This window comes from Mesoplodon bidens (assembly GCF_964165515.1).
Source record: "Mesoplodon bidens genome assembly, chromosome: 8".
Lineage (NCBI taxonomy): Eukaryota > Metazoa > Chordata > Mammalia > Artiodactyla > Ziphiidae > Mesoplodon > Mesoplodon bidens.
In genome coordinates, this window is record NC_138165.1 from 48,295,271 (window position 1) to 48,310,971 (window position 15,701).

Below are 15,701 nucleotides of genomic sequence, written 5' to 3' on the forward strand. Positions count from 1 at the left end.
AACATGGACTGAGAAGCATTCCTTTGGCATGGATTTTGTTTTGGATTTTGATCTAGGAATCAGTTTCCTGTTGATTACAGCATGAAAAACATGCCCATATTTTACACAGACATATGTTCCAGAACTGATTCCGTTAACGCAGTGGTTTTTGAATCTCATTTTGTCTCCCACCTGCGCCCCCCACTCCCACGCCCGGAGATATCTGGAAATGTCTGGAGTCACCTTTGATTGTCACAATTTGGAAGGGATGCTACTAGCATCTGGTGGGTAGAGGCCAGGGAGGCTGCCAAACATCCTAGAATACACAGGACAGGCCCCACAGCAAAGAATGAGCTCACCCAAAATGTCAACAGTGCTGAGGCCGAGGAGCTCTGAGTGGAGATGACACTCTGTAGATACCTTGGTGCACAGAACTAGGCCCTCCTTGTCTGTGTGGTGCTCTCCATGATGTATGGAAACAAAGCAGAAAAGAATACATTAAAAAGCAGTAAGAAGGCTGTGGTTCTCCCCTGCCTGTGATTTAGAAATTAAGATGCACAGCCTGTCTCTAAAGTAGAATTATTCAGTTTGGGGAGGTTTTCTAGGTAGATCCCAGTCTTGAATCAATGAATCTCCTATGGAAATATCATAATACAAGGCATTTAGTGTGGAATTGAATAGACTCTTGAGTGTGAAAAGGAGTTTTGGTGAATTCAAAACCGTATTTGTTTTTCACATTGAAACCGTTCAGGTCATTTTCTTTTTCTAAGAGTATAACCATTTGGACAAAAATATCCATTTGATATGCAGGTGAAATGTAAATTGCTACTCTGCTACACAGACAATCCAGTGTATTTATACTTAATCCATAAAGGCATGATGTTACAAAACACATTTGTATATTGTGAAGCCATCTGGCATCAAATTTTCCAATTTATAGACAACTTTGTATTTACATAACAAATTATTAAATCAACCATTTTTCCGGTTTATAAAAGGTCACTGAGGTACACACACAGTGTGTATAAAGGCAGATAAGGCTGATAATACATATTTACAGTAGATACAAATTAATCTTTCATATTTGAAGATAATGTTTTTTATATATTTTTCTATATCAGACTGCCCACTGTTGGCAGGATTTCCCATGCTTGAGTTGTTTATTGCTTTTTGGCTCACTGATTTAATATTCACTTCTGGGTTGTTTACACATATGAATTACTAATTTTCTTATCTCTTTGGCTAATGCAAATGTGATAGAGTGAATGAAAGAAAAAGATAAACAATAATTCAGTATTACAGCTCTGGTTGGTTGATAGTATTTGTTCATAGTCCCCAAATGAGTCAAGTAATGCATAACTCATTTTATACACTACATTGAAAAGCCTTGAGTCTTGCATTACATCACTTGGGCATAAATGGGCAAAGTAAACAAGATATCAGATTTTCAGTAAGGTCTAGAATCTTGTCTTTCTTTTCAGAAAGAGCAATGTCACCAGCATCTTAAGCATCTTAGATTTTAAAATCTCAATGCGAAACCACTTGTGACTTACAAGGGAACTTTGCAAACTGCATGGAAGATGACCAAAGTTAACTACAATATGTTATCATGGTCTGAAATGAAAAAAAGAATCACCTCATGGGATAAGTCAGCTGAAAATCTTCATAAAACTTATGGAAAGTAGAACAACCACCCTCCACTCCTCCCAAAATTCTGCAGTGTTACGTTCAAAAAAGAAGCTTGTGTTTACTTAAAAAACAGACGTAGCAAATAACTCAAAGTCAGGGTTCAAATAAAAGACTAAAAGTGGCCCACGATATCACAGGGGATGAATATTCTTCTCAAAGAATTTTCATGCACAATAGGACTAAAAAGTACAAACCAAAAATGTTCCTTAAATAAATAAAAACCATGATTGCTTTTAATGCTACAAACAAGACAGATTAAATAAGTGCTGCTCAGTTAGATTTCACTCATTTGAAATAATCTTAAAAAAACACCTAAAGGTATATATAAATTATTCTCCTTGTGCTTCCTAAGATTGTTAAAGGGCACAAAATAAAATTAGGGACTATTAAGTTCTTTAAAAGAGCAAAATTTTTTCATTCTGTTTCCATTCTCAGATTTGTTGAAAAAAAAGTTTATTTTAGGGAATAAAAAAATGTACTAATGTAGAAGGGCTAGGCTTCATTTTAAAAAAATGAATTGGCTTTAATACAAAGAGAAAGAAATGGCTCTATGGGCAAAATTCAAGTACGAGTGACCAATTTTTTTAATTGTAAAGTAGGTGCAACATTTTAAAAAATGTTACAGCACTGCATGACCTGTAATGCTAACAATATTTACATTAACTGCTTACATGAAACCATAGAACTGTAGAAGAGAGAAAAAAAGAAAAAAAACCGGGCTTCCCTGGTGGCGCAGTGGTTGAGAGTCTGCCTGCCGATGCAGGGGACACGGGTTCGTGACCCGGTCCAGGAAGATCCCACATGCCGCAGAGCGGCTGGGCCCGTGAGCCATGGCCGCGGAGCCTGCGCGTCCGGAGCCTGTGCTCCACAAAGGGAGAGGCCACAACAGTGAGAGGCCCGCGTACCGCAAAAAAAAAAAAGAAAAAAAAAGAAAAAAACCCAAACCTGTGTGGACTGAAACAATACCTAGCACCCACATCAAGCCATAAGCAACCAGTGAAATCACGGGCACAAACATACTTTACATGGTCTACTGATGTAAAGTATACACGGGTCAGGGATGCAGAAACCTAATTAGTTTAAAATATCAAAAAGAAGGCTTGGCAGACATAAACTCAGTCTGAAGACAAAAAAGCAAAGGCTAAAAAAACTACATATCAACACACACAAAAACCCACATACACGCAGACACACCCAACACGCAAACACACATATGCTGTGAATCTGTAAATAAAAATAACCGTGTAGACAAAACAGTAGAAAAGCAGACTGGTACCAAAAAAAAGGACAACATTAATGGTTTAAACATACCAAATACATCAACTTATAACAAAAATAGTCAACTAAAGTACACAAGGTTACTTCAGGTGACTGCAGGAAGGACCAGGCAGGCAATCCGGCCATGACAGGAAAGACAAACTCAACCTACCCCCAGAAGGAAGGGTTCCTGCCTCCAGGCCATGAAGCCCAGTGTAGCCAGTTGCATTCCATCAGGCTTGGGGGTAGGCGTGAGAGTGGGAATGGAAAGGACAGAGAGACACAGGAGACCTGGGAGAAGAACTAAGAGCTGTTGATATCAAAAGTGAGCCCAGGTGCAGTGCTCTGTGCTGTGGCCCCGAGAAACCAAACAGAGAAATGACCTTGGTCTCCTTTTTCCTGAGTGACTGGAACTCTGCTACATCATGGGACAGAGGAGCTGGAGGGGTGGATGAGAGAAGAGAAACGAGGTGGTGGGCATTTAACGGGTTCAGAGTCTGCCATTGGAGGGCCTCCCAGAAGCCGAAGCAGTAGGCTGTTGAAGGAATCCCAGGTGAGGGGAAGAGGCAGTGCTCTCCAGAGGGTTAAGGGTTTGGAGGTGGGGTTGGTGGCTCTAAGAATAAAGGGATAAGGGATCCCTTCTTTTGACAATCCATCAATTGAATCCAATCCAATCAATTTCAGGCTGAAGGCCTGAAACTTGGCTCAATTGCCTGGGAGATAGGGTTATACCACCACCACAAAAACTGTGAAAAGAAGACATTTATGTTGTGCTACATTTCTTATTAATAACCTTGTACTTTACAATGGCTCACAGTTTTAGGTTTGTATACTTGCAATGTAGTATTTTCTCTCTACATTTGTTTCACATTGTTTTACTTAATATAATATAAATAATTTGGTTAATAGATTCAACCTGCACATTTCAGCCACATTAATATATATAAGAATCTGTTAATGGTATAAATAATTCTTTAAATAAAATAAATCTGATATCTTACATAATACTGATAAAAAATTACCATTGATAATAATTTCGTAAGCCACCTTAACTTCTGGTGTAAGTAATACTGATGAATGGATGTGAAACTTGTTTTGATGATTTGTACTTATTTTTGCTGCTATAGAAAAACTGAATTATAATCAACCTTACCTCTGATAATGGTTTCAAAGTGGGGCTTTGCCTCCATGTATGGAAACAGAAAGTTTTATCTTGTCAGGTATTGTCTGCAAAAAAACCTCAACTCTGAGCGTTAGTGGTGGTGCAGCATAAGCTTTCAAGTTCAAGAGGTGGCTATCAAATGTTAACTACAGAAATGATTCAGTAAAATATCCCATCTAAGATTTTTTTTTTATAAAACCTATTCTACTTTAAAACTTAGGTAAAAAAAATATGCAACAAATGGTTGCAGTTTCTGAATTCTTAATTTAGACCTGTGAGCCCTTGTCCCTTTAGAAATCTGCAAGGTTTCGATTTCCTAGACACCCGAAATCAAGTCCAATGCTTCCAGGCAAGGTTCATTCCAAACAGACAATATAAATGGACACTCAGTGGTGTGCAGTGTATGTCATAATTCAGTTAATACATTATCATGCCTTTTCTCTGCTGTTAAATACAAAAACAGCATCTTTTACATTATCATAGAAAAGCATTTAGGTTGTATTTTTATTTATCACTTTACACTTGTAGTCTCTGGTAGGTGTACTCCATAGAAACCAAAGAATTTTGTACACTATTTGTTTGTACAATAAAAGATAAAGTGTGCATTAGGTATGCTTGTACATGACAATATTGTACAATATTTACATTTTTGATATCACCATGAAATTCTGCATTTTCTATATACAACATGGAAAATTCTTCAGAAACATTTGGACTATTTCTTATAATCACAATTTTAGTATTATAGAAAAAGAGTTTCTCAGTAATCTCTTGACTATCACTCTCATCATTCAGGGATTCTGATTGGTTTTCCAGCATTCATTATCCTTCCTGATCAAAAAAAAAAAAATATTGTATCACTGTTTCTTTTAGCACCCTGTGGCGGTGTTAACCATCTGCCATAGTATAAATATTGATATAACAGTGGCTATATCAATACTTATATACAGCTATATCTGTGCACATTCCTTTAATAAACACTGCGCATTGGTGGAGTAGTCCCTGTTATCTGGAGATCTTCCTCCTCTTGGGTTTGGGGGGTCTCATTTGTCTGTCTCCCTGTGGGATTTGGTGAACCTGGAAATAAAAGAGATGGGAAAAAAACAACAACAACAGAGATTGAAATCACAAACACCATACGATTTCTGACAAAGAAACAGGGTAGGGAACAGACTCTGGCCCTCATTTTCTATCACTGCTATCCTGAGGCATTTAAAATTTTTACCAAGGCCCAGATCACAGCGTGCCCACAGTCACTACAGAGGATGAGGAATCTTGGAAGCTAACAAGCAGAGCAACACTCTGTGGACCCCCACAACTAGTGGAATACAGAGGACGAACTGGAAAAAAAAATCAATGTGGGAAATGGGACTTGCAGTTGCTACCCCCGCTGTCCATTTAAGACAAAAATAAGACGTTTCCCATCAGAGATTCCCTGGATCACTGATTTCACTGAAGTCTGGAAAAGTGGATAAATATATACTAAACATATTTTCTTCTTTATTTCATCACTGTACTTATTTTGTAACTGCTAAGAAGGGTCAAAGATAATACAAACATGCTCACAACTCAGTCAGCCCAAGGAGGTTTACTTAGGAGAAGAATCGGATGGAAAACAGAATACCACTACCATCTGTTGGCTAATCTAACCTTGTGTAGTCTGGGAAGAGCAATTCATACAACTCATCTTTATATACAAATGCAGAAACTAGCCGCATTTAGGGCTGTGTATCAGATCGAATGGGGTAGAGCAGCAGCAGCACTTGGTTCCCAGGTATCAGACAGCATGTATGGTTTTGAGGGGCAGAGGACAAGTGCAAGGGAGGTGATCAGGTGCCCCACGTTGTATTGTGGCTGTTGTGATACAGATAGGAGGAGGCAAGGTCAGGACCCAGGAAAGGCAGGATGCGTCCAAGGCAATGGTGTAGTAAATGCTTAATAACCAGCTCCCTGTGGAGGGACACAAGCCCACTGTAGCATATGGCAATCTCTGTGGTATAATCCATGTTTTCACCGCGGTCAATGTCAGGCTACCAATGGGATGTCACAGAACTCAGACTTAGGAAGAGATGTGCAGAATCAGCTCTCAAGATCCACTACAAGTTGGCTCAAATGCATGTTTTAAAGGTAATGTTTAGATAAAAGCAAAGGCCAATGCTATTCAGAGTCAAATACAGAAAACTTTAAAAAATATTATATTTCAAAAATAACACCTATGAGTTTCTCACACTGCTTCATCCTCCTAACCCTTCCGTATACATTCTTTAAAACCACTAGTCTCTGATAAAGAGCCAACTGAAACCTTTTTAAAATTAAGGAAAGAAGCCTTTATTCAAGACTGCAAACTAGTAACCTGTGGATCAAATGTGGCCTGGAAAGGGATTTTATTTAGCTATATGGTGTTTTAATATTTCAAAAATAGTTGGCAACACTAAAAAATGAGAAATTTTACTTCTAGACTTGTAGCGTCTCATGAAAAATGGGAAGATCTTGCAACACTGACACAATTCCTCACATGGCTCAGATGTGCTGCAGCATGGAAGCAGGAGCTCCTTCTGGACAGAGCACAGCCCCCAAGTCGCCAGGGTCCCCAGCACTGCTGACTGCCTGCTGGCCACAAAGGCCAAATGTCCTGAGACACAGGCTAGCGAGATATTGCCAAACCCACTTCTCTTCTTCTTGAGCAGGAACGGTGTACAGCACATTTACTAGTCCCCTTGAATTAAGAAGGCCACATGATGGTCTTTGGGTCAGGCCAGTGGAAAGTTAGCAGAAGTGATGAGCTCTCAGGTCTGGCCCATAAAACCTATCCTGGTGTCCTCTGTGTACACAGTCTTCTCTCCCCTGCTGGGCTGGATGCAAAGGATGTAATGGAGCACTCTAAGGGCCTAGGGAAGGGTGGACACTAGAAATAGAAAGAATCTGAGCCCCTGAATGATGGTGTGGAGCAAGCCCTTCCTCAACCAGAAGGAGACCCAAGTGAGGAACCATCTTTATGGTGTTGAGCCTCTAAGACTGAGAGTTGGTACACAGCCTACCTTGACCAGTGCATCTTGGTTGGCATTCCTTAATCCACTGAAATTGCTCTTTTACTCATACCTGACCCCTTTTACTTAATGATATGATTTGCCTGGCCCTAGAAGGCGTCTGAGTTTATAATCTCTGCTCCAGAATTTTCCTATAATTCTACCAGGAAAGTTAACATCTCAGGGCCTCAGTTTACCCACTTTTGAAATGATGTGTCGGATCACAAAATCTCTAAAGTCCATACCAATCCCAACACTCTATGAACGTATAACTCATCTGTCATTCAATAGCCACTAGACGACTTGTTAGGATTCAGATAACCTTCTTAACACAGTGTCAAGTAAAAGTAAATTACCTTTCATTGCTGAGTAGCTTTCGATAATTCACATTTATTAGAGATTATCAAAATTATATTTTGAGCATTTACATTATCCAATATATAAATTAGAGAATGATGAGTAAACTTCTCACATTCAACACTATTATATGCACCATCCCAAAAAAATGTAAAGAAAAAGTAGACTCTACTTCTTTAAAACCAGTGGTTATAGTGTTAAATAATTTAACAACAGAATTTGGGGCCAAATTTTTTTTTTTTTTTTTTTTTGTGGTACGCGGGCCTCTCGCTGTTGTGGCCTCTCCAGTTGGGGAGCACAGGCTCCAGACGCACAGGCTCAGTGGCCATGGCTCATGGGCCCAGCCACTCCATGGCATGTGGGATCTTCCTGGATTGGGGCACGAACCCGTGTCCCCTGCATCGGCAGGCGGACTCTCAACCACTGCACCACCAGGGAAGCCCTATTTTTTTACGTAATAGTAGAAAGGAAATGAGAGGTCTATATACTCTTGATCTTGACCCTATGTTCAATTTCCCTTTTTGTTTTATGGGCAGAGTGAAATTTATATTACTGAATACTTAGGCCACACTAATGATCACTGCTATTCTGAGAGTCAAATGTAAAAGCCGTGATTTGAACTTCAATATTTTGCTGCTCTCATTTTAAAAGAATGTTATGTGGGGAAAAAAAGGTACTTATCTCAGGAAAAAAACATAGTTAATACCACTAGCTTATTTTTTCTTAAGTTATTTTTAATCTTTTCTGATATCAGTCTTTTTCTGAGCCTAGTAATTTAGTATTGCTATGTGAGTTGCTTGACAGTACTTAAGAGACTTTACCAAAAAGTATAATACAATTTATTTCCAAAGAAACATAATATAATGGAAAAATAAATTAACTTACAGTCCCAGACATTTTGTCCAGTTCACTCATGGCCTCATGAATAGCAGCTTCTAAATGGTTATTTAGCTTTCCACTTCTGGAATTAATGAAAACAACACACCAGATTAATAAATTAAAGAAACAAAATCTCAGTGTAATTCCCTAATCAGAGAACAGAAGTACTCATTCCACAAGAGAAAGTCAATTTATATTCACATCTGACAATTCAGATGACAAAACACTCTGGGATTCTCACGACTGAATACTAATGATAGAGTCACGTAACTACAGAAAAAAAATTGAACACATGATTGGAGAAAAAGGATTCTTTCCCCTTCCACATGTTTCTTCCGTAGTCTGATGATTTTGCAAGAAAGCTGGGCCACAGGTCTCTTTTCCCACAGATGTAGCTTGTCCTCTTAGAGTCCAGCCTGCTTTGCATTGCCTTTTGTTCTGGCTTGTCTCTTTTGCAGGCGGTCCGGCTGTGTGGCCAGAGGAAGGGCTCTGAACTTCAGGCTCTGGCCACTAGGGGGCTCCCTCTACCCTCTCTGGAGCGTCCTGGCTTCAGGAGTTGAGCAAGTGAAGGCTGAAATCCTGGTACACATTTGTTCCAGGTGGGAAACAATTCAACTCGCTACACCTGAGGCTCTGACACATTTCCCCCACCCGCACAAACCAAAATGACATAACTATTTGAGCAAATAAAGAATGATGGACTCAGAGTGTCTATCACTCGTCTGACCTTTTCTCTCCACTCAGCATACCATCACATGTACTATAACACATGGAACATCTGCCATGATTGAAAGTTTTATCTAGGAAGCTGTTGAACTAATTACTAAAATCAGGCAAATCTACACTATCCATGTCTATAGTTATGTCCACTCTAATTTTTCCTTCTTGATGCATATAAATAATTACCCAATTATTCTGAGTACTAAGTTGATTCATTTCATTTATCTTGTCACAACAATTACCAGAAAAGCTGCAGAGGTAAACCTTTTCAAAATAGGCTGTTAGCATGGCTTTCCAAAGAATTAAGTCCTATCCCAGCATCTACATGGAGACTGGAAATTTGCAGTTGTAGAAGACTTTGGCTCACAGACCCATTTGGTTTGGCTCACATCATGTTTAGAAACATATTTGAGCTTTAGTGGAATGCTTTTATTATTTATTTATTTAAAATATTTATTTATTTATTTTGTTTTTATAAATTTATTTATTTTACTTATTTATTTTTGGCTGCGTTGGGTCTTCATTGCTGCACGCAGGATTTCTCTAGCTGCGGTTAGCCCTTGGTTGCAGTGCGCAGGCTTCTCATTGTGGTGGCTTCTCTTGCTGTGGAGCACAGGCTCTAGGCGTGCGGGCTTCAGTAGTTGTGGTGCACGGGCTTAGTTGCTCCGCGGCATGTGGGATCTTCCCAGACCAGGGCTTGAAACCGTGTCCCCTGCATTGGCAGGTGGATTCTCGACCACTGCGCCACCAGAGAAGCCCTTGTGGAATGCTTTTAGATGAGGCCTTTTGGTTTACCACAGCCCTCACCAAGTTTTACCCTCATACACCAGGACTGAAAAATTCATACATTTAGTTTCTGTATATAATCCTGAGTAGTGTACTGCTAGGCACCTTGTGGATGCTCCATATATTTACTAAATAAAAATATTTGTCTAAAGCTGAAACAACGGCTCCATATTTTGGGAAATATATATGCACTTAAGTCAGTTTAACTGAAAGGAAAGATTAATGTAGTGGTTGTAACTAAATTATAAGGGCAATGCAGCACCAACCTCTTCCCCCACCTTTTATTGGCCTGTAAGCTAGCCTCTAGCTTTTATATTCTTCCCACTTACTTTTAGAAATGTAAACAATGCAGAAAAGTGCATAGAATAAATTAGCAATCCCTACCAAACCCATTTCCAAAAATACTGTTAATAAATTACATATTTCCTTTAATTCTTTTTTATAAAAAAATTAAGCTGAAGTTCCCATTTGTTATCAATTCCTAGTCCCATACTCTCCCACCCTCCTCCCCAAATGCAACTAACCGTGTTGTGTATTCTTACAGTGTGTTTTAATATTTTATATATCCATGAACAGTACCTAGTATTGTCTTTTACGTGTTTTTTATATATATGAACAGTACTTAGTATTGTCTTTTACTTGTTTTTTATATATATATCATACAAATGGTGTCCTGATATACCTACCATTCTGCAACTTTTCTCTTTCCTTTTTACTGCTATTTTTGAGTACTGTCCAAGTTGATATAATCTATTCACATACTGTCTTTTATTTACCTACCTTTTCCAGTTTTAAGGGGCCCTGGGCATCTTGTGGAGTCAGACTGAGTTGTTTTCCCAGTGAGGAGTTTGCTAAGCATGATTCTGGGTGACTGGATAGGAATCCAATCCCAAGACTCTGTAGGGCAATTTAAGCTGAGCTGGGGTTGGGCTGGGGCCCCTTTTGTGGACTGTTTAGCAAACGTCTTGACAGTATCACAAACTGCCCAGTTGCCTGACAATATTACACCTTGTGTAATGTGTTAAATAGCTTTATCCTTACTATTTCTTTTGTATAAAAGTATGAACATAAGTTTAAAAGATATTTGTTATGCATTTTTATTTACTATCTTATGGGTTTATTTACTATCTTATGGGTTAATTGACTATGTAAAAGTTCTAAATATCTAAAAAGAGGTAAAATATTTCAGTGAAAAACAATCAGAGAATCTTGGTTCTCTCACCTTTAATAACAAAAACAGCTAGTATTTATTGAAAAGTTTATATGTGCCAAGAATTGTATTAAATCTTTATATACATTACTTCATTTAATCCTTATAACAATCTGATGAAGTAGGTATTATGACAACTGTTTGTATGCAATACTTCATGACTTTTTAGGGAAAATTGGTGAAACCAACTGCAGTTTTATAGCGAAGAAGATGGATATTTAACTACAAATAGTTTTCAAAAGTAATAGAGTCATAAAAATGTTTTCTCTAACTATGAAAAATTAGTGACATCACCATTAAAGAATAAAAATAATTCAACATTATTTGTTGAATAAATAGACAAAATTTTAGGAGTTTGTTATTTCATTCTTCAATGAGATATTTAAAATGTTTATAAACACCTTGTATCAATTTAAGGTAATTAGTATGTTTTTCCTTTAACAAACTTAAGTAGTTATTAGAGGGTGAAATGACTACTTTTTGAAGAGAGAATAAATATGGAGACATGGTGCAGGAAATTACATGAATACATCATTGGAATCAAGAGGTAAAGAGAGTTTCCCAGATGTCAAATCTGCATACTAATTTTTACACTAGCTGGTCAAGTCAGGAAAAAATGAGCTTAAAAGAGGAAGAGAAAGCTCCATGAGTCCATGAAATGAAAAATTAGTCAAAATTCAGTCTTCTAGTCCAGAGGGCCTCCTTACAGAGTCTCTTCTACTATTTTCTCTTCCCCACTGACATTTAATAATAAACATTTTTACTGATGGACACTCTAAAAGCTACTTGATTAAGCAATAGATGTTCATATAATCACATTTCTAGTTATTAATGGAGATAATTGCCACTTACCTTCACTGCCTACATTGTCACACATTACCCTTATCCTCATTAGTTAAAAAAAAAAGCCAGGTACACATCTGTGAATGGTATGAGAAATAGAGGAAAATGAGACGCGCACGTTGCTCTGGACTATCAGTTCAGAATTTAAGCAACTCACTTCATGTAGAACAGAACAAACTTGGATAAGATATAAATGTCAAGAAACTTGGATTCTAAAACCTAATCCATAGGGAAAGTATGCAGATTTAAGAAAATTCAACACTTGAGAGATCAAGATGGTGGAGTGCGAGGACACTGAACCTACCTGCACACCCCACCCCCTGCCCCAATGAATATATCAAAAATACAACTACTTGTTGAGCAACTCTCGCTGAAAATGACCTGGAGACTAGCAATAATGACTCCTCTACAACAAAGACTGTAGAGGAAGGTCCACATAAAGGAATCTGGTAGGAAGGGAGGAGAAGATATCTGGTCGGGAGTCGCACACAGAAGAGGAGGGGGTATCACCAGCTTGGAGATCCTCCCTGGGGAGCATGGGGTTCAAGCCACATTCAGGCATCCCAGCCCTGGGGTCCAACACTGGGAAGATGAGCCCCTTAGCTGGTTTGAAAACAAGTAGGGCTTACTGGAGGGCTGTAAGAAACCAAGACTCCGCTCTTGAAGAGTGCATGCACAGACTTGCTTACCCCCCCACCACACACACACCACACACACACACCACACACACACACACACACACCACACACACACACACCACACACACACACAGCAGAGAGAAAGCATATTGGAAACAGCCTGGTGCTTTGGCTGGCTTGCCAGCACACTCCCTAGCCTTCACTGGGTTCCTGCTCCAGCCCCTCTCGCTCTGGCACTGCTCTCCACTAGGGCAGGGGCTGCCATTGCCAGTGAGAGTGCACACATTTAGAGGGAATGGAGCCCGCACAGACCCTCTGACCAGGGCAGAGGCAGCCATTGCCAGTGCGCGTATCCCTGACCACATCTGGAGGGAGGAGAACTAGCTCGATATATCAAGTGAAGACACTACTTTAAAAAGATACATGTACTCTAATGTTCATAGCAGCATTATTTACAATAGCCAAGATATGGAAGCAACCTAAGTGTGTCCATCAACAGATGAATGAATAAAGAAGTGGTATATATATACAATGAGAATACCACTCAGCAATAAAAAAGAATGAAATTTTGCCATTTTTAACAACATGGATGGACCTGGAAGGTATTATGCTTAGTGAAATAAGTCAGAGAAATACAAATGCTATATGTTTTCACTTACATGTGGAATCTAAAAAACAAAAACAAAAAAAATGAATCTAACAAAACAGAAACAGACTCACAGATACATAGAACAAACTAGTGGTTACCAGTAGGGAGGGGGTGGGGTGAAGGGCAAGATAGGGGAAGGGGATTAAGATATATAAGCTACCAGGTATAAAATGAGATACAAGGATATAACATACGGCACAGGGAATATAGCCAGTATTTTACAATAACTTTAAACAGAGTTTAATCTATAAAAATATTGCATCACTATGTTGTATACCTGAAAGTAATACTGTAAACCAACTATATTTCAATTTTAAAAGATAAAGAAAATTTAATACAATAAGTATCATTTCTTGGTTTTAAAGTAAAAGTGTGATTTATGTTATTACTTTATCACTTTCCAGATTCATAAAAATAAGGTTACTGAACAAATATATATGTACATATAGGCAGAAGATTTGATCCTTACTTAAAATCATAACATATCTAAAAGCTATGTAATCTTTTTCTTTAATGAAGCTATTTCCTCTTTTAAGTAGAAAATGACCCTGAGTGATTCTTCAATAAATATATTAATATTTCTTTTGTGATTAGGCTGTAATAAGCACGTCACTTTAAAGATATTTATTTATTGTACAGTTTGATTTGATTATAGGATATTGAGAATTAAAATGACTACATAATGCTCTAAACGTCTAATATGGTGATAGAACGTTTCAACTGGCAAAAATACATGATGATTTTGTTTGTTTCAACTGTATCTTTACAATAAAAATAACTGTTTACTAAATACCACGTGCCAAGTACTATGTTAAGTTTCTCTTTATAACAATTCTAAGAGGTTGGAATTAATATCCCCATTTTAGAAATGAAGAATTTAGGCTCAGAGAGGTTAAATAACATACCCAAGGGTACACATAGCTATGTAGTGATGGAAACAGGATTTCAACTCAGGTCAAAAACCAACTCCCCTACCCCCTGGTTCTCCTCCTCCTTTCTGATCACTATTCCCATCTCCTTCATTATCTCTAGTAAATGTTCAAGTGCCCCAGCGTTCAATCCTTAGCCCACTATTCAAATTGGTAATATGTGACTGCAGTCAATTTTACATAATCAAATACCACTTCTTCTCAGTTTCAGACTTGTACCTGTGGGATCACAGGTACCTCACACTGCACTCAACAGTTTTCTCCTGTGTTCCCCACTTCAGTTTCCACTACCCATGAAGTCATCCAAGCTAAAACCCTGAGAGTTGTCCCTGATTGCTTGCTCTCCTTCACATTCCAACCAAATCATCATGATGTTCTGTCAGTTTTACCTCCTAAATATATCTTGATCATATTCCTTCTCCATTCTCATGGCTCCCCTCCTGGTTTGAGTCCTCATCCTCCCCTGTCCTCTGACAAGGCCTCCTAGATGGATGCCCTTGTCTCCAATACTGTTCTCCTAAAATTTATCCTCCATATAGCTATATCTAAAGTGAAAATCCAACCACCTGTCTCCTTCAAGCACTTCCAATAACATAAAGACCCATGAGGCCTTACTAGGCCCTTTATGGTCTGGCTCCTGATTATATCTTTGGCTGCATCTTTTACAGTTTCCTGTCCCCTAAATCCAACTGCTGATCTTATCTAAATGCTATCTCCCACCCCCACCCCATCATCCTCATTTCCTTTGTCTGGCTAATACCTATGCATTGTGTAAGGCTTGGCTCAGCTATTAGCTCCTCTAGGACGTCTTCCATTACCTGAGTTTAATGCCACTTCTCTGTGATCCCAAAATATACTATACATATTCCTGTCATTGCAACTTTAGCATCTTAATTATTTGTTTCTACATCTGCCTCCTTCACTGAACAGTGATGTCCAGGGACTATAGCATTGTGCCTGGTTGGCACAGATTTTTTGCTAAATTAATCTCCTTAAATTGGAGAATAGATAAATGACTAAATAAATAAATAAGTGATTGGGTTCAATATATCATTTATCATTATGTAACCTTCAACTAATTATTTAAACTATTTTGGTCTGAGTGTCCTCATCTATAAATGGGTTCAGTAATTCTGGCCCATCTTCTAATTGGGAGAATAGAAAAATGGATTTTAAATCATATATGCAAAATGTAGAGTATTCTACTAGGCATTTATAAGGCAAGTCAGTCTACTTAGACAACAGTCTGATAAACAAGGCTGTTTTGCTTCATATTTTTGTCTTTTACCTCTCCAATCCATACTCTTAAGTTTATGGTTTCATGAGAGTTCCTTTAGATAATGCCACTTAGGACTCGTATAAGTTCACCAGAAATAGTAAACTGGCTTTGAGGAAAAATGCTTAAACTGCTGTTTGTTACTCATTACCTTTCAGAAATTGCTTCATAGCAAATTTATTGGGAAAATACAGCTCATTTCAAGGCAGTATATCTAAATATTTGGAGGAGTTATTTTATTTCTGTGTTATCAACAGTTTTGGATATATTGCACATAATCCAGCTAACTGGCATACCTCAC

At 38.3% G+C, this 15,701-nt stretch overlaps 1 protein-coding gene across 17 annotated transcripts in view; it reads right to left on the reverse strand.

Annotated features, from left to right (window-relative positions):
- Positions 1-4,593: 4,593 nt before the first annotated feature.
- Positions 4,594-15,701, reverse strand: part of MBD5 (methyl-CpG binding domain protein 5) — a 417,388-nt gene continuing 406,280 nt past the window's right edge. For all 17 annotated transcript variants that reach the window (XM_081241898.1, XM_081241891.1, XM_081241901.1 and 14 more), the window contains 2 exons: positions 8,356-8,431; positions 4,594-5,164 (listed from right to left, as the gene is read on the reverse strand). In XM_081241898.1, coding sequence (XP_081098024.1) covers positions 5,093-5,164; positions 8,356-8,431 — 148 coding nt within the window. In that variant the 3' untranslated portion in view covers positions 4,594-5,092. The remainder of the gene's footprint in view (positions 5,165-8,355; positions 8,432-15,701) is intronic.